This window comes from Ailuropoda melanoleuca, chromosome 12 (assembly GCF_002007445.2).
Source record: "Ailuropoda melanoleuca isolate Jingjing chromosome 12, ASM200744v2, whole genome shotgun sequence".
NCBI lineage: Eukaryota > Metazoa > Chordata > Mammalia > Carnivora > Ursidae > Ailuropoda > Ailuropoda melanoleuca.
In genome coordinates this window covers 36,897,780-36,919,023 of record NC_048229.1, presented here as the reverse complement: position 1 = coordinate 36,919,023, position 21,244 = coordinate 36,897,780, and the positions used below count along the sequence as shown (strand labels likewise).

The following is a 21,244-nucleotide window of genomic DNA, read 5'->3' as shown; positions in this document are numbered from 1 at the left end:
ATGGAGTGCGTACTGAATAATATAGTGTTGATCCTCTTACCATGATGTTAAAATTTTGGAGCATTGTGATTCATGTCAGAGAATGTCCTTGTTTGATTTTTTTTTTAAGATTTTATTTATTTATTCGACAGAGATAGAGACAGCCAGCGAGAGAGGGAACACAAGCAGGGGGAGTGGGAGAGGGAGACACAGGCTCCCAGTGGAGGAGCCTGATGCGGGGCTCGTTCCCATCACGCCAGGATCACGCCCTGAGCCAAAGGCAAACGCTTAACCGCTGTGCCACCCAGGCGCCCCGAGAATGTCCTTGTTTTGAGGAGATTCATAGGAAATATTTAGGTGTAAAGTACTGTGATATCTGCAATTACTTTCAAGTGGGAGAGAGAGACAAAAGGAGGTAAAATGGTTTGGTTATTTATTTATCAGAGGGAGAGCACAAACAGGGTGAGCAGCAGGCAGAGGGAGAAGCAGGCTCCCCGCCAAAGAGGGAGCCCTATGCGGGATCGATCCCAGGACCCTGAGATTGTGACCTGAGCGGAAGGCAGATACTTAACCCACTGAGCCACCCAGGCACCCCAGGGAGGTAAAATCTTTAAAATCTTAACACTGGTGAATCTAGGGGAAGGGCTTAGGAATGTTATTGTACTATTACCACTTTTCTTTAAGAGTGCAAAATTTCAAAATAAAATATTAGAGGAAAATCAATAAGTATTTCTTTTTCTTTTTATTTTTTTAAAGATTTTATTTATTTATTTGACAGAGAGACAGACAGACAGCGATAAAGAGAACACAGGCAGGGGGAGTGGGAGAGGAAGAAGCTGGCTCCCAGTGGAGAAGCCCTATGCAGGGTTTGATCCCAGGACTCTGGGATCACGCCCTGAGCTGAAGGCAGATGCTTAACGACTGAGCCACCCTGGTGCCCCTAAGTATTTCTTTTTAAAACTTCTACCATGTTTCAAACAATTATAACTTTTTTTCTGCTACTTAGGGTCTTAGGCAGAGGTCCATTCGTTCCACAGTTACTGAGTGCCTACTGTGTACCAGGCATTACTTTAGGCACTGGGTAAGCAGTAGTGAACAAAACACAAAAATCCTTGCTTTCCTAGAACTGACATTCTAGTGGGAAGTGCATCTCAACCTGCCATTTTGGCTATTCACACTGGCACCCTCAACCATCCGGCCAGAGGTGTGTGGCAAAGAATGCTGGTGGCCCAGGCTGTATCCATTCTCCACTTATTTAGTAACAACACTGATTTAATTGCAGGTGGCAGTGTGCCCAGCTAAAAGATAATTACCAGCCTTCCTTGCAGCTAGCATAGCTAAGACAAAAAAAACTCTCTAGTCATTGGGTGGAGTTTCCAGGAAAGTTTCTTGAGGGGCCTAGGCAGCTAGCAGGTGCCCTTCATCCCCTTTACTCCTCCCGTGTCATCGTTGCTTTGAATATGCCCTGGGCTCCAGTAGCCGCAGTGAACCAAGGGATGACCTGTAAATGGAATCCATGTGCTGAGCCTGGCCGAGCAGGAGGCTGAAGGCACTGCATCCCTAATGACCTGGTGGAGCTGAATTACTAGCCCCACCTCTGGATTTGTCTCACGTGGGGGAGAAACAGACCTCTATCTTGCAGGTGGTCTCTGTTCTAATAGTCAGATATAATTCGCAGCTGACCCAAGAGCACTCACGGACGCTGACACGCCAGCCAGAGGGGATGGGGCCGGCATGGTGGTGACGTTATTTATTGAGTGCTGTCTACCAGCCAGGCATTGACTGAAGTACTTTGCATGCATTAGCTTATCTAATCCTCACAACAACCCTGTGAAATGGATGAACATTAACCCATTTTACAGGTGAGGACACTGAGGCACAACGCAGTTGAAACACTTGGCCAAGGTCACACGGCTAACAGGTAGTGGAGCCAGGCTATGAACCAGGCCATTTGGAGCCTCAGCTCTTTCTCTTAGAGCAAACTGTTCTGCCCCATAAACAAGGGGGAGCCCTGGGGCAGGGCAGTGGACTGACCCAAGCAGCAAACCGCACCACTCCGAAGAGCCTATAAGGTCTCCTCCCACACTGACCATGACTTGGCCACATGACGGGCTTTGGCCATGGGGCATTAACACAAAAACTTGCTAAGTGTTTGTGTATTGGAAATACCCCTGCCACCTTGCCAGAAAGTCCAGTCTGGACTACTGAATGGTGAAAGACCCCTGTGAAAGGAAGACCCACCCACCCAGGTGAGCATCCCAGCTGACCCCAGCACCCAGCCCACCAGCTGACAACAGCCTTGTGAGTGAGTACAGGAGAAAAACTGCTCAGCCAACTCTTAGAATCTTGAGAAATAGTAAGTCACTGTTGTTTTTATCCACCAAGTGTTGGGGTCATTTGTCATGTATCACTAGATTACCGAAACAGGCAGACAGAGACATAGGAAGGGACCTGAGGAAAGGTACAGGGAAGAGGCAATTAAACTCACCAACTATTTACTAAAGCGCCAGGTCCTGTAAGTCCCAGGGGAAGCTAAGGAGAGGGAAGAATGAAATCAGAGGTTCAGGGGTGCCTGGGTGGCTTAATTGGTTAAGGGTCTGCCTTTGGCTCAGGTCATGATCTCAGGGTTCTGGGATTGAGCCCCGCTTCAGGCTCCCTGCTTGTGTGCGTGCTCGCTCTCTCTCTCAAATAAATAAATAAAATCTTAAAAAAAGAAATCAAAGAGGATCAGACAGTCCCTGCCCTCAAGGAGCTGACCTTTGCTGGCCCTAGAAGATTCCTGCACAAGGGAGGCAGCGTAGACTGGTTAGTGAGCTCAGGAGCCTGCCGGTGTGGGTATGGATCTTGCCATCACCTCTTCCTAGTTGCATGAGCTTGGCAAGTTATTTCACTTCACTGGACATCATCCATTCATCCACAAATACCTGTTATTAAATCCTGGAAAACGCAAGCTAACCTAAAATGACAGAAAGCAGATCTCTTGATCCCCGGGGAAGGGAGTGGACAGGTGTATACGGATGTCAAAACGCATCAGTACATTTTAAATGTGTACAGTTCACTGTATGTAAATTATACCTGGATGTGATGTTTACTTCTATGTGTCAACTTGGCTAGACTATACTTCCAGTGATTCAATTAAGCACTAATGTAGATGTTTCTGTGAAGCTATTTTGTAGATGTGGTTAAAGTCTGCAATCAGTTAATCTAGGAGATTATTCTCAATAATCTGAGTGGGCCTCATCTGATCAGTTGAAAGTCTTTAAGAGCAAAATTAAGTGGTGGGGTGTGTGTGTTGGGGGGAATTATTCCCTGCAGGAAAAAGAAATTCTGTCTGTGGACTGCAGCATCATCTCCTGCATGAGCCAATTATTTGGAATACAACGATCTACATGATAGATAGGTTAGAGAGAGAGAGAGAGAGATTCTAGTGATTCTGCTCTGGTAGAACCTTGCCCAATACACTTAATAAAAGTGTGGGGGAAAGTTTAAGAAATCTACATAAAGGCAGAAAAAAATAGCTACTAGTCTCTGTTGAAATACAATGAGAAATTATGATTAAAAATGGCAGGCGTTGGGGCGCCTGGATGGCTCAGTCAGTTGACCATCTGACTCTTGATTTTGGCTCAGGTCATGGTCTCAGGGTTGTGAGATAGAGCCCAATTTGGGGCTCGATGGTAAGAGAGTGACTATAAAGATGGAAAGAGAATTCTGAAGGGTACCCTAGGTCTGAGGAGCACCCAAGGAAGGACAAACTTGAAGGGGGGTTTGTTCAGACCTCCACCACTGAATGGTGGGGAAGTTCTCTGGGCCACCAGGGTCAGAGCTGGTCAACGGTCATCATGTGGGCAGAAACAGCATTCAGGGGACACACAAGCCAAGGCTGGCAAGGGGCTGCACAGAGGAAGTTGGGGGGCTGTGAAGGTGCTGATGGAGCTGGGAGCTGAGGAGGACACCATCAGCAGGGTCTGGCATACTTCTGTGTGTGGCGTGGCCAAGGCAGCTCCAGGCCGGGTGTACAGGATGAGGATTGGGTCATCAAGTCACTAGACAGCCAGCCCCACATCCCTCACCCATCCCATCCCACCCCTCACCACACATATGCTTGTGGCTGGGGCGAGGGCATGAAAGCAGTAACCTAGCAGGCCACAGCCTGTGCTGCCTGAGGCTCCAGGATACTGCCACCCAAGTCAAGAGAGAAAGCACATGGAAGCTGGAGAAAGCTGTCCCCTGCAGTAAGGTGGCTAAGAGAAACCACACAGGACCAAGCAGTGGAGAGAAAAAACCCTAGCAACTAGAACCAGGAAAGAGAGCTCCTTTCTCCTCCAGTGTCCCTCCAGCGCCCTATACAGGCCAGGCTGAACAACTTCCTGGCTGGCCAAGGAGAAATACCAAGGCCCAGCTCCATTAGCAAAAAGCAGGCAAAAAGAGTAAATTTGGAACCAAGAAAAAATAAACTTAAAACCTCCACAAATGCTCTCCCACATTTTGGTAATTTGCCACATTATGAAACCCACCCTTCCTCAGGTAGAAGCCAAAAAAACTCACACTCCCAGATTCCCTTTCTCCTGAGCAGTACTTCTGTAGACATATGACCTGGGTTCCACCAATCAGATGCATCCACGTAAGCTTGGGTTCAAAAGTGAGCCACAATACCCAAGAGAGATGAAAACACATGTCCACACAAAAACGTGAACAAATGTTCCTGGCGGTAGAGCCGATGAGTAGAAACAACCCAAAAGTCCACCAAATGACATATTGGATAAACAAAACAGGGTATATCCACAGGATCAAATATGGTATCAGCCATAATGAAGTGCTGATATGTTACAACGTGGATGAACCTTGAAAACAGTATACTAAGTCAAAGAAGCCAGCCAGACAGACTGTATGATTCTATTTGTATGAAATGTCTAGAACAGGCAAATCCATAGAGAGGAAAGTAGATTAGTGGTTGCCTAAGGCGGTGTAGGGAGAGGGGGTTGGGAGGAAATGAGGAGTGAAGGCTAAAAGCATATGGGATTTCTTCGGGGGTTGATGAAATGTTCTGAAATGTTCTAAAATTGATGGCTTTGCAACTCTGTGAATATATTAAAATCCATGGAACTGTACACTGAAATGGGTGAATTATATGGTATGTGCATTATATCTTGATAAAGCGCTTACCAAAAAACATGTGCTATGGTGTCAGGTAGGGCTAGGGAGTATGAAATGCATGAGAGCAACTAAAGTCTGAAACCTGGCTTTGCCACTTACAAATCATTTGACCTTGGGGCGCCTGGGTGGCTCAGTCAGTTTGACCTTCTCCAGTATTGGAGTCAGAATCAATCTGACTCTTGATTTCAGCCCAAGTCATGATCTCAGGGTTCATAGGCCAAGCACCACCTGTGGCTCCATGCTCAGTGTGGAGTCTACTTGAGATTCTCTCTCTCCCTTTCCCTCTGCCCTTCCCCCACACCCCAGCTTGTGCACTCTCTCTCTCTCTAAGTAAATAAACAAAATCTAAAAAAAAAAAAATGGTTTGACCTTGACTGAGTTACCTCACCTTGCCAATCCTCGGTTTCCTCATCTATAAAATTGGAATGATAATAGTACCTACTTCATGTACTGATTGTAGGAATTAAATGAAGTCACTGAGAGTGGCTGGGAGATAATGAGCACTCAGTAAATGTTGGGTTTTGTTCTTTAAAAAAAAAGTGAGCTACAAGAGGAGATGGCCACAAAAATGGAGAGCAGTTACCTGGCGGCCTCTGCAACAGAAGCCTCTAGTTCTTTGGGGGAGATTGTGAAGGATGCTCCTAGAGTCTGGTCCTGATCATCAGCAGTTCTAAGCAGCAGGTATGCGGTTTTCCCCCCAGAGAGGCCCTCGTGATGCAGTTAGGGATTATTTTAGGTTATTATCTTCATAATCTGCCCCTCTGCCCTCTCCGATAATCCATGAGCCTCTCTAAGTCCTTATCACATGTCTTTGCTCAAGCTAGCCAGTGTGGATCCTGTTGTTTGCAGCCAAGAGCCCTGACATGTACAGGGAGAAAGGAGTTCTTGAAGAGACAGCAATGAGGCCATCTGGTAGAGAAGGTAGGTGAATAGGGAGATGAGGTTAGAAGGCCTGGAGGCGCCAGCTCTTAAAGGGCTTTGTTAGGTATGACAGGTGATTTGAACAGAGTGGGGACATCATCTCTGGCTGTATGTAGACAGTCACAGAATGGGGATGGGGGGATCAGGGAGGGGGGCTGCTGTGATTGCCTGGGCAGGAGGTGACCATAGACAGGGCAGGATGGGGGTGAGAATTCGATCAGAAATCGGTGAATTTGAAGATACGTTGGAAGTACAGCCAGAGGGATTTGCTGACGAATGTGTGGGAGAGAGAGAGACAGACAGATGGAGCAACAAGACAGAGGGAGAAAAAGAGGGAAAGAGAAAGAGGTCAAATGTGACTTGATGGTTGCAATGAAGCCTCAATTCACCAGCAGGAAAAGGAGAACAATACTGGAGAAGGTCATCATGAGGAGTATAATTGCGGGTATAAACCATTTTGCACATTTCATGTACCACTATCACCCTTATTTACTACGGCGTGTGTTTGGGACAATTCATGCAAACCCATCATCTTTGTCCTGGAACACCCCCCAAACCCTCCATGTGTCCCCTAAAATTCCAAGAAAGACTTCCTCCATGCCCCAATTTCTTCAAAAACATCTGCCCCCTTACTTTGTGCCCCTTACAGGGAAAGTAGGGCATGGACTCAGGGAAACTGCACCCCCTCCCACACCACCAACTCCATGGGTTCTAAGGATTTATCAGTCCAGGAGCCTCTTCCCAAAAGACTTCCAGGCTCCCTGCTCTAGCCTCCTTTCTGTTTCTCTTTTAAAGTCAATCTCCTATCTGTCACCTCCTGACCACTGCCCACCTGGCCTCCCAAGTCCTGCCCAAACTGCCTGCAAATTCTAAATTCAGATGGTGCAGTTGCTTCACTTACATAAACTAGGATCGTCCCTCCAGCCAATCCAGTGGTTCATGGGTTTTGCTTGCTTTACAATCACCTGGGGAACCTAAAGATACCCATGTCTGAGCCACAGTCCCAGAGAGTCCCCTGGTCTTAATGATCACACTCTACCAGTGGTTCTCAAACTTTAATGGCCACTGGAATCAGCTGGAAGTCTTGCTAACACATAGATGGCTGGACCCCATGCCCAGAATTGCTGATTCTGTAGTTCAGACCATGGGCATTTCTGACAAGTTCCTAGGTGAGGCTGATGCTGCTGGTCCAAGGACCACACTTTGAGAACCGTTGCTCTACACCAAGAGGCAGTTAAAACTCTTGCTCCTGAGAGTGTGATCCACAGACCACTGGCATCACCTTAGAGAGTGTGTTAGAAATGCAGAATCTCAGGCCCTGCCCCTGACCTATGAATCAGAAATCTGCATTTTACCAAAATCCTCAGGTGATTTGTATACGTGTTAAAAGTTTAAGGAGTATTGAGTTCAACCCCAGTTCTGCCTATTACTAACTGTGAGATTTGGAAGTGTCTTCTTGAAGTCTCAGTTTCCTCACTATAAAATGGGGGTAATAGTAACCACTACCTCATAAGATCATAGTAAGCATTAATGGGTTAATGTAAGTACAACAGTGCTTGGCAAAGGATATGCACCAAATAAATGTTTGCTGTTTTTGTTATTATTATTGTCAGCTCTTGTCAGCTCCCCAAGTGTTTCTAATATGCAGCCAAAAACGAGAAACACTGAGCAAGGCTAAAACCTGCCCTTGGGGCCCCAGGAGCCATGGAAATGTAGCCAAAATGTGGAAACAGACTGAAATGGAGATGCAGATACCAAGCTAGGGACCAGAGCCCAAAAACAGCAGCAAAGCACCATAGACTGCAACCCGAGAAATCAAAAGCTGAACCTAATGAGGGAGACTGAGACTCCAAGAGAACCACACACACAGAAAACAAGTAACAACCGTTTCCACGGAGTTAGAGGTAAATTAGAGGTAAAGCTAGGTGAGGTTGACCTTCTTCCCCTGATCATCTATCCATCCATCTATCCATCCATCTACCCACCCATTCATCCAACCACCCATTCATCCATCCATCTACCCATCTATCCATCCATTCACCATCCATCCATCCATCCATCTACCCATCTATCCATCCATTCACCATTCATCCATCCATCCACACATCCATCCATCCATTCATTCACAATCTATCCATCCATCCATCCATCCATCCACACATCCATCCATTCATCCATCCATCATCCATCATCTGCCCCAATCCATGGCCCAGTCCTACCTCCCCTCTCCCTGCCACGTCCTATCTCTTCAGTCCATCCATACAACAGGTAGGACCACAGGTCCAGTCCTGGTCCTGGTGACACCCTCAAGAGTCCACAAACCCTGGGAGAGGCTGGTGTATTGTGAGAATCTCATCACCAGGCATCCAAGAGAATGTGCCACCACCTTTGCAAATCTCCTCCATGGGGGTTAAGAAGGCAAGCTCTGGAATCAAGCAGACCAGTCTTTGAATCTGACTCCGTCACCTACCAGCTTGGCGGCCTGAAACAGATGACTTTACTTCTCTGTGCCTCAGTTTCCTCATCTGGAAAGTGGGACATATTTTTTAAAAGATTTTCTTTATTTATTTGAGACAGTGAGTGAGTGGGAGGGAGAGGGAGAGAGAATCTAAAGCAGACTCTGCACTGAGCACAGAGCCCAACGTGGGGCTCGACCCCATGGACTGCAAGATCATGACCTGAGCCGAAACCAAGAGTCAGATGCCTAACTGACTAAGCCACCCAGGTGCCCCGAAAGTGGGACATATTTAGAACAGTGGCTAGTATAGGGTAAGCATTCGAATGTAGCCATGAGGGCTTATAATTTCCCATCAGTCCTGCTAAAGGCTCACCTCCAAAACTCCCATTCCAGACATGCCTCTCTCTGGTCCTCTGTGGACTCTCTCCCCCTCATTGAGATATAATAGTGGTAGCTCTTATTATTGGGGTCCACCCTCCATCGCTCATGCTGTGGGTTGAGACCCCTGCCCTGCCACTGTCCTCAAGACCACTCCATGCTGAGGGACCAAAAAAGCAAATACTTGGTCATCCTTGGCACAGGGTAGGGACTCAATAATATTTGATGAGAGAATGGATGAGAGAATTCTTAGGTACTTAGTGGACCATGGTTCTGGCCCCTCTACGGGACTTGAAACTGGGTACTGCTGTAGCAATTGAAGAGCTGGGGGAGCTTAAAGGATACAAGTGAGGGTACATAGGTACATGTGAGGGGCAAAGCTGAGCCAGACAGTGGGGTCAGGTGAAGGGAGACAGGTGATTAGTGAGAAGGAGACCCACAGGTCAGGTTTAAGAGAGACCTGAGGAGACATACTTGAGTGGTCCAGGTGGCAGACACAGGCAAGGAGCAAGTCGGAGAGAAGGAGCAGAGTCCAATGGGAGTCTTAGCTCTCCTGCCTCACCTGGCCCTGTCATCTGGCTCTCCTCATCAGCCTCTCTAACCTGTCTGCCCTCACCTCTCTCCCCCCTTAACTTCCCTTCAATTCTCTCACTCACCTGTCCCAACACCCAGCTCTCCACACACACCCCTGCACTTAACCTTTCACCTGTTCTTATCCAACCGTCCCTCCCTTCACCTGCCTTGCTGCCTTCTCCCCTCCTCAGTCACTCCTCACAGATCTCCCCCTTCATCTTTAATCCTCCACCTCTGTTCTTCTAATCTGTCCACCTTCACTTATTCTCCATTTGTCTTTTCTGTCATATCCTTTTTGCTGACAGGGGCTGCCTGTTTCCCACACAGGACCCCTCCATGGTCCTCAGGGCTTCTGAGAGCCCTGGGGTGAGGTTGGGGCTGTGGACCTCAGAGTGGGAAGGGACATGGGAGGCAGTGGGATGTCTCAGACCTGCATGGAAGAGATGGGCAAGAGGTGGGGAGGAGGATATAGAAAAGGCTGCATACGAGATGGAGGTCCCCTGGGATTGGGATCTGGGGGTGGAACCTGAGGTTCTGCAGCAAAAGCTAAAAGCTGGTGGAGCCAGTCCACCTCCTCTACCCTTAGGTGACCCAAAGTGTCCCTTTCTGCCCATGTCCCACCCTCTGCCCTTGAAGACGCACCCCTGTGTTTTCTCCCAGGGTCCCCTCTAACCCCAACACTGCAGTGGGGGTCCTGAGAATCCAAGGTGGCACCGTGTGAGGGGTGGGCAGCGGAAGTAGGGCTGACACCCCACTCAGGGTCCCCTGATGCAGCTCTTCCCACCCCCACCTGGAACCCATGCCCTTTATTCCTTCACTCAGACCTACCCAGACTACCCAGGACAACGTTGGCCATGTTCAGAACCACTGCAAAGCAAGAAAGGCAAATTGCAGAAAAATGTATTCCGTATGATTGACACCACCTTTGTAAAAATCGCAACAAGAATCTGTACCATGAACCTGCATTTGCTATAAGTATAGGGAAAGCTGTGAGTTAACAATGGTTATCTTTGGGGGTTCAAGTGGGAAAGGGAGGGGTGGAGAGGGAGGTAATAAAGACAGGGGAATAATATAAGCTGAATGGAAAAAATAATCATGGGATCAATTTTTTTCTTGTTAGTACATTTTTATCAACTTTAATTTTTTTTATTTTAAAATACTAAAAACTTACAAGAAGTTGTAGAAATACTGCAGAGAAGTTTCCCGTATCCGTCATTATGTAACGATAGCACATTCTCAAAACTAGGAAACTGACATGGTCACAATACAATTAACTCGATTATAGACCTTGCTGGGACTTCAGCTTTCGAATGCGTTCATTTCTTTTTGTCTGTCTTTGCGTATGATTCAGTGACATTACATCACATTTCTAAATAAACACCACAATCAAAATACAGAATTGTCTTCTCCCCCCAAAGAAACGCCCAAGGGCCACCCCTTTATATTAACCCTTCCCTCTGCGGTTACCTTCCTGCTCTGTTCTTCATCTCTATAATTTTGTCATTGCAAGAACGTGACATACATGGAATCATATATCATGTAAAATTTGAGATTGGCTTTCTTCACTCGGCACAATGTCCTTAAAAGCCATCCAACTTGTGTGTCTCACTAGTTCTTTCCTTTTTATTGCTGAGTACTATTCCATCGTACAGATGCGCCAAAAATGGGATACCTGTTGAAGGACATGTAGATTGTTTCTAGCTTGAAGTTACTACAAATTACTAATATTAAATAGTATAGCCAATACTAATAGTTTAATGGGCTATTAAAAGTGCCATAAGGAGCACCTGGTTGGCTTAGTTGGAAGAGTGTGTGACTCTTGATCTCAGGGTCATGAGTTAAAGCCTCGTATTGGGTATGGAGTCTACTTTAAAAAAAAAAAAGTGCCATGAATATTCGTATCAGATTTTTGCGTCAACACATTTTTATTCCTCCAGGATAAAATGCCTCTGAGTGTGATTATGGAGACATGAAGTTTAAGTGTATGTTTAACTTTTTAAGAAACTGACAACCGTTTTCTAGAGTGGCTTTACAATTTTACACTCCCACCAGCAACATATTAGAGTTTCAGTTTCTTCAAATCCTCACCAGCATTTGGTCTAATCAGTATTATTAAAATTAGTCACACTAATAGGTGTGTAGTGGTTGTGCATCATTTAATCTGCATTTCCCTAATGGTAAGAAATGCTGACATCTTTTCTTGTGTTCATATGTCGTCTGAATATTCTTTTTAGTGAAATGTCAATGTCTTCTGCCAATTTTCTAATTGGATTTTTGGACTTTTTTTAATTGATGAGTTTTGAGAGTTTCTTTTTAAAGATTTATTTATTTATTTTTAGAGAGAGAAAGAGAGACAGTGAGCATGAGCAGGAGGGAGAGAATCTCAAGTAGATTCTGCACTGAGTGTGGAGCCCTACATGGAGCATAATCCCACAACCCTGAGATCACCACCTGAGCCGAAACCAAGAGTCAGATGCTTAACCAACTGCATCACCCAGGTGCCCCCTTGAGAGTTTTAAAAAATATTCTAGATACCAGTCCTTGTCAGATATATGGTTTGCTAATATATTCTTCTAATCAGTTACTTATTTTCTTGTCCTATTAACAGAGTCTTTCACAGAGTAGGTTTTTAATTTTTATAAAGTCCAATTGATCCTTTTTGTGTTTTTTTTTTAAAGGATTATGCTTTGGTTATCAAATCTAAGAATTCTGCCTAACCTACAAATAGACCATTTACATTTAATGGAATTTTTTAAAAGATTTTATTTTATTTTATTTTATTTCATTTTTGAGAGAGAGTATGCACGAGCAGGGGAGAGGGGCAGAGGGAAAGGGAAAGAGAGAACCTCAAGGAGGCTCCATGCTCAGTGCAGAGCCTGACAGGGGCTTGATCTCATGACCCTGAGATCATGACCTGAGCTGACATCAAGAGTCAGACACCTAACAAACTGAGCCACCCAGGCATCTCCTACACTTAATGTAATTATTAATATGGTAGCACTGAAGTCTGACATATTTTTTCTGTTCTTTTTATTTTTCAATATTTGCTTTCTCCTGCCTTCCTGTGAATTACCTGAGCATTTTTTAGTGTTTCATTTTGCCTATCAATGGTGATTTTGCATATATTTCTTTGTATAGGTTTTTTTAGTGGTTGCTCTAGGATTTCAATATACATATAAATATAGCTTCTCACGGTGTTTTACTATTGACGTTTTACCACTTCAAATGAAATGCAAAAATATTACTATTTAGGTCCCTTTACCCTCTCTGCTTTATAAATACATACGTATCCTAAATATCTTTTTAAATACATTGAGAATAACATCAGATAGTAGTATACTTTGCTTTCAAACATCCAACATTATTTTTAAAACTTCCAAGGAGGGCAGTCTATTATACTTACTTACATACTTACCCATTCTATACGCCTTTCTTCATTTCTGATATTCTAAGTTTCCTTTGGCTTTCATTTTCTTTCTGTTTGAAGAATGTCAGGAATTCTTTTAATACAGGTCGGCTGGTAACAAGTTTTCTTAGTTTTCTTCACTTAAAAATGCCTTTATTTGATATTCTTTCCTAAAGAATATTTTCACTGGATAAAGAAGTCTTAGTTGACAGTTCTTTTCTTTCAGCATTTGAAAAATGTGCCACTGTCTCCTGGCCTCCATGGATTCTGAAGAGAAATCTGCTGTCAGTCAAATTATTGTTCCCCTATAAAATGTAATGTGTCATTTCTCTTTGGTTTCTTTCTTTCTTCTCTTTCTTTCTTTTCTTCCTTTCTTCCTTTTCTTCTCTTTCTTCCTTTTCTTCTCTTTCTTTCTTCTCTTTCTTTCTTCTCTTTCTCTCTCTTCCTTTTCTTTCTTTCTTTCTTTCTTTCTTTCTTTCTTTCTTTCTTTCTTTCTTTCTCTTTTTCTCTTTCTTTCTTTTTCTTTCTTTCCTTCCTCTTTCACAAATTCCAAAAAGGCTTTATTATATCCAGAGAGGAGGGGTTCAGTCCTTCTTGACTGCTGCTTTCCTCATGGCTACCTGGACATTGCTTAGCTCCTCTCTCTCGGCATAGATGTGTATCTCCACCCTTTTCTTGATGAAATTAAGACAGGCTTGTCCTTGGAGACCTTGCGCAGCTCCATGGCACATCATATAGGGTGAAGCCGCACACCTCTCAGATCACATCCTGCACGAACATGGCGTGCTTCGTGGTGTGCCCGCGGCGGTGGCCGCGCCTCGGCTTGCTCACTTTCTTAGTCATCTTGCGTCCCTGTTGAGGCTCCTGTGGGAGGGTAGCGCAGAGCTGTGGCTGCTGTTCCTCAGTGGCTGGAACACTGGTTACTGTCAAGATTCTTTGTCCTTAGTTTTCAGAAGTCTGATTATGGGGGCGCCTGAATGGCTCAGTCGTTAAGCGTCTGCCTTCAGCTCAGGGCGGGATCTCCGTGTTCTGTCCCGCATAGGGCTCCCTGCTCCACGGGGAGCCTGCTTCTTCCTCTCCCACTCCCCCTGCCTGTGTTCCCTCTCTTGCTGGCTATCTCTCTCTCTGTCAAATAAATAAACAAAATCTTAAAAAAAAAAAAAAGAAGTCTGATTATGATGTGCCTGGACGCAGCTTTCTTTGCTTTATCCTTTTTGGGATTACTCAGCTTCTTGAATCTTTAGACTTAGGTAGTTTACCAAATAGGCAATATTTCAGCCATTATTTCGTCAAATATTTTTTTCAGACCAGAGTTTCCTTCTCTTTTTCTCCTGGAACTTCAATGACATGAATATTAGATCTTTTGTTATTGTCCCAAGAGTCCCTGAAGCTCCTTTTGTCTCAATAGGTAACTTTTAATTTAAAAAAAAAATCTACTTTTAGTATAGACTTCAATCTATTTACTTTCTGTTGTTCAGAGTGGATAATTTCTTTTGTTTTTTAAGACTTTTATTTATATGAGAGAGAGAGAGAGAAAGAGCATAAGCGGGGCTAGGGGCAGAGGGAGAGAGAATCTCAAGCAGACTCCCCACTGAGCAGGGAGCCCTACGCTGGGCTGGATCTCACAACCCTGAGATCATGACCTGAGACAAAGGCAGACGCTTAACCCCCTGAGCTGCCCAGACTCTCCAGCGTGGATAATTTCTATTGCCCTATTATCAAGATCACCAACTCTTTCCTCTCTCATCTCCATTCTTCCGTGGAGAAGAATGAGTTTCTTCCAGTGAATTTTATTTCAGTTATTGTATTTTCAGTTCTAAATTTTTCATCTGGTTCTTTATGTTTTCTAATTCTTTCTGAGACTATATGTATTTTTGGAGGGGAGAGAGGCAGAGGGAAAAAGAGAATCTTAAGCTGGCTTCATGCTCAGTGTGGAGACTAACAAGGGCCTTGATCTCACAACCCTGAGATCACGACCTGAGCCAAAATCAAGAGTTGGATGTTTAACTGACTGAGCCACCCAGGTGCCCCAAGACTCTATTTTTAAATTTGTTTCAAGAGGGTTCATGAGTGCTCCTTGAAGCATTTTTACAAGTTACTTTAAAATTATTGTCAGATAATTCCAATATCTGTGTCATCTTGATGTTGGTATCTACTTATTGGCTTTTCCCGTTCTAGTTGAGATTTCCCTATTCTTGAGATATGGGGTATAATGAATTATTTTCTCTTGTACCCTGGACATTTAGGGTATTAAGAGACCATAATTCCTTCTTAAAAATGTTACTGCCAGGGCAATAATCAGAGCTCGGTTTACACATCCCCAGTACCAGTCACCTTGCACAGTGGCTAAATCACAATTTTTGGAGTTTTGGATAATTTGTTGTATAGTTATTGTAATGAGAGAGAGAAAGAGAGAGACAGAGACAGAGAGATCCATTTGTATATCAAAGGGGAGATTGTATATGTATGAATATATGTGTGCATATATAATTATTTTATTCTCTGGGCCCTAGGGGTATGGGAGCAATAGAGTAAAATGGCTTTAGGGCTCTTGGTAGGGTTGGATTGATAGTGATAGTGTCCCAACCACAGTTTGGGGGAACTGAGAGCTGGGCCGGACGTCTGAGATGGGTCATCCACGTGGCTGGCAGTTGATGCCTAATAAGGGTGGGAGCATGGTGGTCACAAGGTGGTCATCCTTCTCACATGGCAGCTAGCCTTCCCCCAGGTGAGAATCTCAAGAGGACCAACCAAGCTGGCCTTTTCTGACTTAACCTCAGAGGTCATGCAGCACCTATGCTTACACATGAGCTACTAAGGCCAACCCAGATTCAAGAGAAGGGGGCAGTATCACTTCAAAGGCTTTGAAGTCATGTTTTAAAAGTACTACAGTCTTCCTTCTGGCTGCAAAGTATTTACATGCAAAATTCACTCTTCCTACAACCTCAGAACTCTCATCTATTTTGCATCAGGCTCATAGTCAAGGTCCACAGCCTCATCATCTAGATCAGAGCCAGGTGTTTGGAGATCCCATTATTGCTGGAATACTAGAACTCTGGAGCACTTCTGGAGCGAGGGAAGCAGTTGCAACTATTTGGGAAAGCAATAGATGAGTACTTAGGACTGTGCTGCCTATTATGGTAACCATCAGTCACATGCACCAATTAAATTTAAATTAAAGAAAAATGAGGGGCACTTGGGTGGCTCAACCAATTGGGCATCGGACTATTGATTTGGACTTGGGACATGATCTCCGGGTTGTGGGATGGAGCCCTGCCTTGGGCTCCTCCTTTCAGTCTGCTTGAGATTCTTTCTCCCTCTCCATCTGCCCCTCCCCCTGCTCACACACGTGCTCTCTCTCAAATAAATAAATAAAATCTTTAATTAATCAATTAATTAATTAATTAAAATTTAAAAAACCTGAAAATTCAATTCCTCCATTGCACTAGCTAAATTTTAAGCACTCAATAGCTCCATGTGGCTAGTGATTACATATTGGACAGCACAGACATAGAAAACTTCCAACCTTGCAGAAAGTTCTATAGAACAGTGCTGACTAAACAATATAAGCTCAGGTATACTCTGTGCCCCAGAAATCCTACACTGAATATATGTCTTAATCTGGATCCTCCCAAAAGCATGCCCTGAGCCAAGGGGACAGGTGGTTGATTTGGGAGGTATTCCCAGGAAACACAGGTGAGCAGGGAAATTGGGACCAGAGGAGAAAAAAGCCAAGAATGGTGCAGAGTCTGGACTACAGTGAGGCAAGTGAGGCGCCAGGGCACTTGCCTGCACCTGAGAGTGAGTACCTCCCTAAAGTTAACACCCCACCCACCTTGCTTCTCCACCTTAGTCCCAGCCCTGAAAGGGGGACTGCTGTGAGCTGCTAGAGCTCATGCCTACAGAGCAGGGACCCTCTAAAGACTTGAGGAGTCATGCAGAATACACCTTAGAATCAACCCACTGAGAAAAAGAGAAGCAAAAGTATTTATTCACTGGCTCTCAACCCTCTCTGGTGGAAGATTGCCCCTGGGGAATTAATCCTGGCACTTCCAGCCTGTTCTGCAGGCAGACGGGAGAAAGACCTCAGATGGAGAAGAAAGATACAGGCATATGAGGTGGGAAGCTGTCAGGGTGTTCACAAACTGCCCACCAGATCTACAAGTGAGCGAAAAAATGAGCTGAGGGGATATGGTGGCGGGGCACCAGCTGGGGTGCTATGGTATATCCCAGAAAACCTCCCACGGAGGGGATATGTAGGAGCCTCATGGTGATAGGGAGATAAAGACAACCTAAGTGCCCATCACTGGGGGAGTAGATAAGTAAAAGTGCTGTGGGCACACCGTGGAATACAATGCAGCCGTTACAGAGAACCTGGTGTATACCACTATATGGAGAGATCTCCATAAGTTTAAAAAAAAGGGGGGTGGGAAAGAGATAGAACGAAATTTATAGCACAGTCCCATTTATGCAGATTGGAAATACATATACATACACAAAATCACAAACTGTAAAGATACATCTTTGCAGCTATATATCGAGTGTGTTAAAGTGGGTACCTGTGAGCGGGTGGGGTGGGAGTGGGGATCGGGGACAGAGAGGGGGAAACTGTGATTCTATGTTATGATCTGAAGAATATAATATGATTAATAACTCTCTGCACCTAAGGGCCAAGAAAAAAAATAAAGGAATGAAAAATATGAAGTGCCTGCACATCAAAGCAATTCCCTACCTGCTACACAATTATTATTACCGCGGGGGGTGATGATAACAAAACAACCAGAATCTGTCTGCCTTCTGGAAGCGCTCCTCATCGCCTTCTCCCCAGGCAGCCCCTCCAGTCCCCAGCAAGTTCTGTTGCCCCCAGGGAATGAGGAGCTCCCTACCCTTTCAGGCTACCCAGAGGGAGAGACAGGAGAACTGGCTGGCTATGACTCCCGAAGGTTCTCATCTTCTTCTCTGGCTGTATATAGAACAGGGGGTAAGCACATGAGACTCCGTCCAAACCCCAGCTCTGCCATTAGCCAGCTGTGGGACCTTAGGCAAGTCATTTTTCCTTCCTGTGCCTCAATTTTCTCGCCGGCAAAATGGGGACAAGCATAAAAGGAACAACTCACGACAATGTTCAGAGCATAAAATGAATTCCCAGAACAAGCTTAAGCCGATGGGGGAAGCTCCCTCTCTTGTATCCAAGCAGGCTCACCGCACACACCCTGCCTCAGTCCCTGCCCTGCGGTGACCACTTCCTCTCCCTCTACCTGTCTTGGCCTCAATCAGCATATTCCCAAAATTCCAGAAATTCCTAAACTGAGTCAGGGACTCCTTAGGCTCCCTCTTGGGATCGAATTTCAGTTTCTCTTTCCTTCTCTGAAGAGCTCTGGGCTCATCTGGCCCCACCCCCACCTGTGAGCTCACCTGACTCCGCACCTGGCCCCACCCCCTCATGCCTTTAGAGTCATTGTGAAAAGCGTGATTTCCATTTGCCTTTTCACTTTACATACATCAGCCAGGGTTGCTCATTTAGCCTGGCTAAAAAGCGGAGCCATGCAGCCAGGGAAGCAGTTGCAATTTGACCATGGCCATGGCGTGGGTCCTGGTGCTGGTGACTGCGGGGCTGAGCTTGGCCAGAGCTGGCCCTGTCCCCACTTCCAAGCCCACCACAACCTGGAAGGGCTGTGACATTGGCAGGTTCAAATCTCTGTCACCGAGGGAGCTGGAGGCCTTCAGGAAGGCCAAGGATGCTTTGGTGAGTCCCTGTTGTTGTGTTTAAACCTTCCCTGGCTACTGTGGGCTCCCCTCCATCCTCCTGCTATGGGCTAGCCTCTAGCTTTTCTTTTTTTAGCCATGGCTAAACTCTGTGCTTTCTGCTAAAATTTAAGCCCTCCTGTGAGGTCAACCTTCATCCTTGCTGCTATGGGCTAGCCTCCAGCCCTCCTACTGTGGGCTAACCTCTGCTCTTACTCCGTAGGAAAATTCACTAAAAAACTGGAGTTGCAGCTCCCGCCTCTTCCCTAGAAACCGGGACCTGAGACAGCTGCAGGTGAGTTAGAAGTGAAGCCACCCTTACCCTCGCCTGGCCCCTCTCTCTCACTCCTCAAGTGGCCCCTTACCTCCTTTATCTCACCTGTCATCCCCTCTGTCTGGTGTCTCCTCACCTGTCCTGTGCCCCTGTCCTTCCTCGACCGCTCCCTTGACCCCGTCTCTCCCTTAGGTCCCTTTCTGTCGCCTTTCTGCCTGTACCCATGTCCCTATCTCTTTCACCTGTACCCGTCACTCTTACCTAATTCCTTCGCATTTCTCTCTTCTCTCTCCTGGGTCTATCTTCCACCCAAGCCCCTTGCCCTGGCCCATTTGTCACTGTTCACTCTCAATTTCAATTCCCTCCTCTCCTCTCAGCTGTCCTCCTCACCGCTGACTCTCACCTGTGTCCCCCATCATCTTTCTTCCACTGCTCTTTCCCAGAGTCCGCGCCTCCATCCCTCATCTTGGTCACCTGCGCACTTAACCACCCCCCTCCACCTGCTTCCCTAACCTGTCTGTTCACCCATCCCCATCCCGTCTCTCCAAATTTCTGTGACCCCCATGAGCCACGTTTCACTGTCCCATTTCACTCTTTCACCTGTATCTTCCCTTAGGTTTCCGCCTCTTCTGTACCCTTCATCTGCATCCTTCCTCATGTGTTCCTTTCTCCCGCCTCCCTCTCGCCTGGCCCATCACCTGGCCCCATCCTGCATCACATATCACCTGCCCTCCTTCCCTGCACTCCTGACCTGTCCCCACTTAACTGGGCCTTCTTGCCTACGTTTCCTCATCTTTCCACCTTGCCTATTCTTTCTCACCTCTCCTCAGGTGTGGGAACGCCCCGTGGCCTTGGAGGCCGAGCTGATCTTGACGCTGAAGGTCCTGGAGACCATGGCTGACAGGTCCCAGGGGGGCATCCTGGACCAGCCCCTTCACACACTGCGCCACATCCACTCCGAGCTCCAGGCCTGTGTGAGTGCTCGGGGTAGTGGGGTCCTATCTGTGGGTTCTGGCTGGGCATAGGGGACCTCACCTCTCTGCCCCAGGCCCTGCCTCACACACCACCCTCATCTGTCCACAGGTTGAGGCTCAGCCCACAGCAGGTCCCCAGCCCCGAGGCCGCCTCCACCACTGGCTGCACCGGCTCTCGGAGGCCTCAAAGAAGGTGAGTGACTCTAGGGGAATGGAACCTGGGCCCTGGGTAAGGGAAGAGGCAGATGCCTGGGCAATGACAGCCATTTTCCCCTTTCACAGGAGTCTCAAGGCTGCCTCGAGGCCTCTGTCCTCTTCAACCTCTTCCGCCTCCTTAAAAAGGACTTGGAATGTGTCGCCAGTGGAGACCTGTGTGTCTGAGGACCTGGACCCACCCCCAGCCCATCTAGGACCCCAGACCTTATTTATGCACTAAGCCCCAGCCCTGCCTTAAGTTATTTCCTCTCGCCCCTTATTTATGAAGCCATAGCACTGACCTATACCCAAAAGAAATGCTTGTTTTTCTACTTTTATACAACATACACAAATAAACAGAAAGGAATTGGAACCTTTATGATACGTGAATCCTTGAGTGCGTGTATGATTGTGAGTCTGTGACTGAGTGTGGATGTCTGGGTGGTGTAGGTAAAATGTGTAACTGGCTCTGTATATTTGTGTGTGTCTGATTTCTGCAACTGTGTGCATGTATGGACTTAAGTGAGGGTCTGCCTGAACCTGGGTCTGACCGTGAATGCATAACGGCAAGTTCATGCCCACATGTGTGCCGTTCTGTGTGCATGTACACACATGTTTATAAGTGTCTCTGTCCATCCCTGTCTGCATGAACTGGGTATCTCTCTGTTCCATGGGTACCTAGGACAAATAGAGGTCTGGGGCGCCTGCGTGGCGCAGCAGTTAAGTGTCTGCCTTTGGCTCAGGGCGTGATCCCAGCATTATGGGATCGAGCCCTACATCAGGCTCCTCTGCTATGAGCCTGCTTCTTCCTCTCCCACTCCCCCTGCTTGTGTTCCCTCTCTCACTGGCCGTCTCCGTCAACTAAATAAATAAAATCTTTAAAAAAAATAGAGGTCTGGGGCGCCTGGGTGGCACAGCGGTTAAGCATCTGCCTTCGGCTCAGGGCGTGATCCCGGTGTTGTGGGATCGAGCCCCACATCAGGCTCTTCCGCTATGAGCCTGCTTCTTCCTCTCCCACTCCCCCTGCTTGTGTTCCCTCTCTCACTGGCTGTCTCTATCTCTGTCAGATAAATAAATAAAAAAATCTTTAAAAAAAAATAGAGGTCTAATCAAGATGCTTTATCCTGTTATGAGTATCAAAAGCCCAACTCAAATGGGGAAAGCAAAAATGAGTTTATTATCACACA

At 46.2% G+C, this 21,244-nt stretch overlaps 1 protein-coding gene across 1 annotated transcript; it reads left to right on the top strand.

Annotated features, from left to right (window-relative positions):
* Nucleotides 1-18,444: 18,444 nt before the first annotated feature.
* Nucleotides 18,445-20,243, top strand: LOC100469032 (interferon lambda-1). The gene is made up of 5 exons (XM_011234942.2): nt 18,445-18,615; nt 18,838-18,909; nt 19,719-19,862; nt 19,972-20,055; nt 20,145-20,243. Exons 1-5 carry the CDS (start codon nt 18,445-18,447, stop codon nt 20,241-20,243), a joined length of 570 nt encoding a protein of 189 aa, XP_011233244.1.
* The last annotated feature ends 1,001 nt before the right edge of the window (nt 20,244-21,244 follow it).

Bases quoted from the DNA above. Each gene is read 5' to 3' on its own strand.
- LOC100469032 (XM_011234942.2), top strand. From the start codon at position 18,445: ATGGCCATGGCGTGGGTCCTGGTGCTGGTGACTGCGGGGCTGAGCTTG. The intron at 18,616-18,837 runs GTGAGTCCCTGT...CTTACTCCGTAG, and splicing joins GGAAGGCCAAGGATGCTTTG to GAAAATTCACTAAAAAACTG. The intron at 19,863-19,971 runs GTGAGTGCTCGG...ATCTGTCCACAG, and splicing joins ACTCCGAGCTCCAGGCCTGT to GTTGAGGCTCAGCCCACAGC.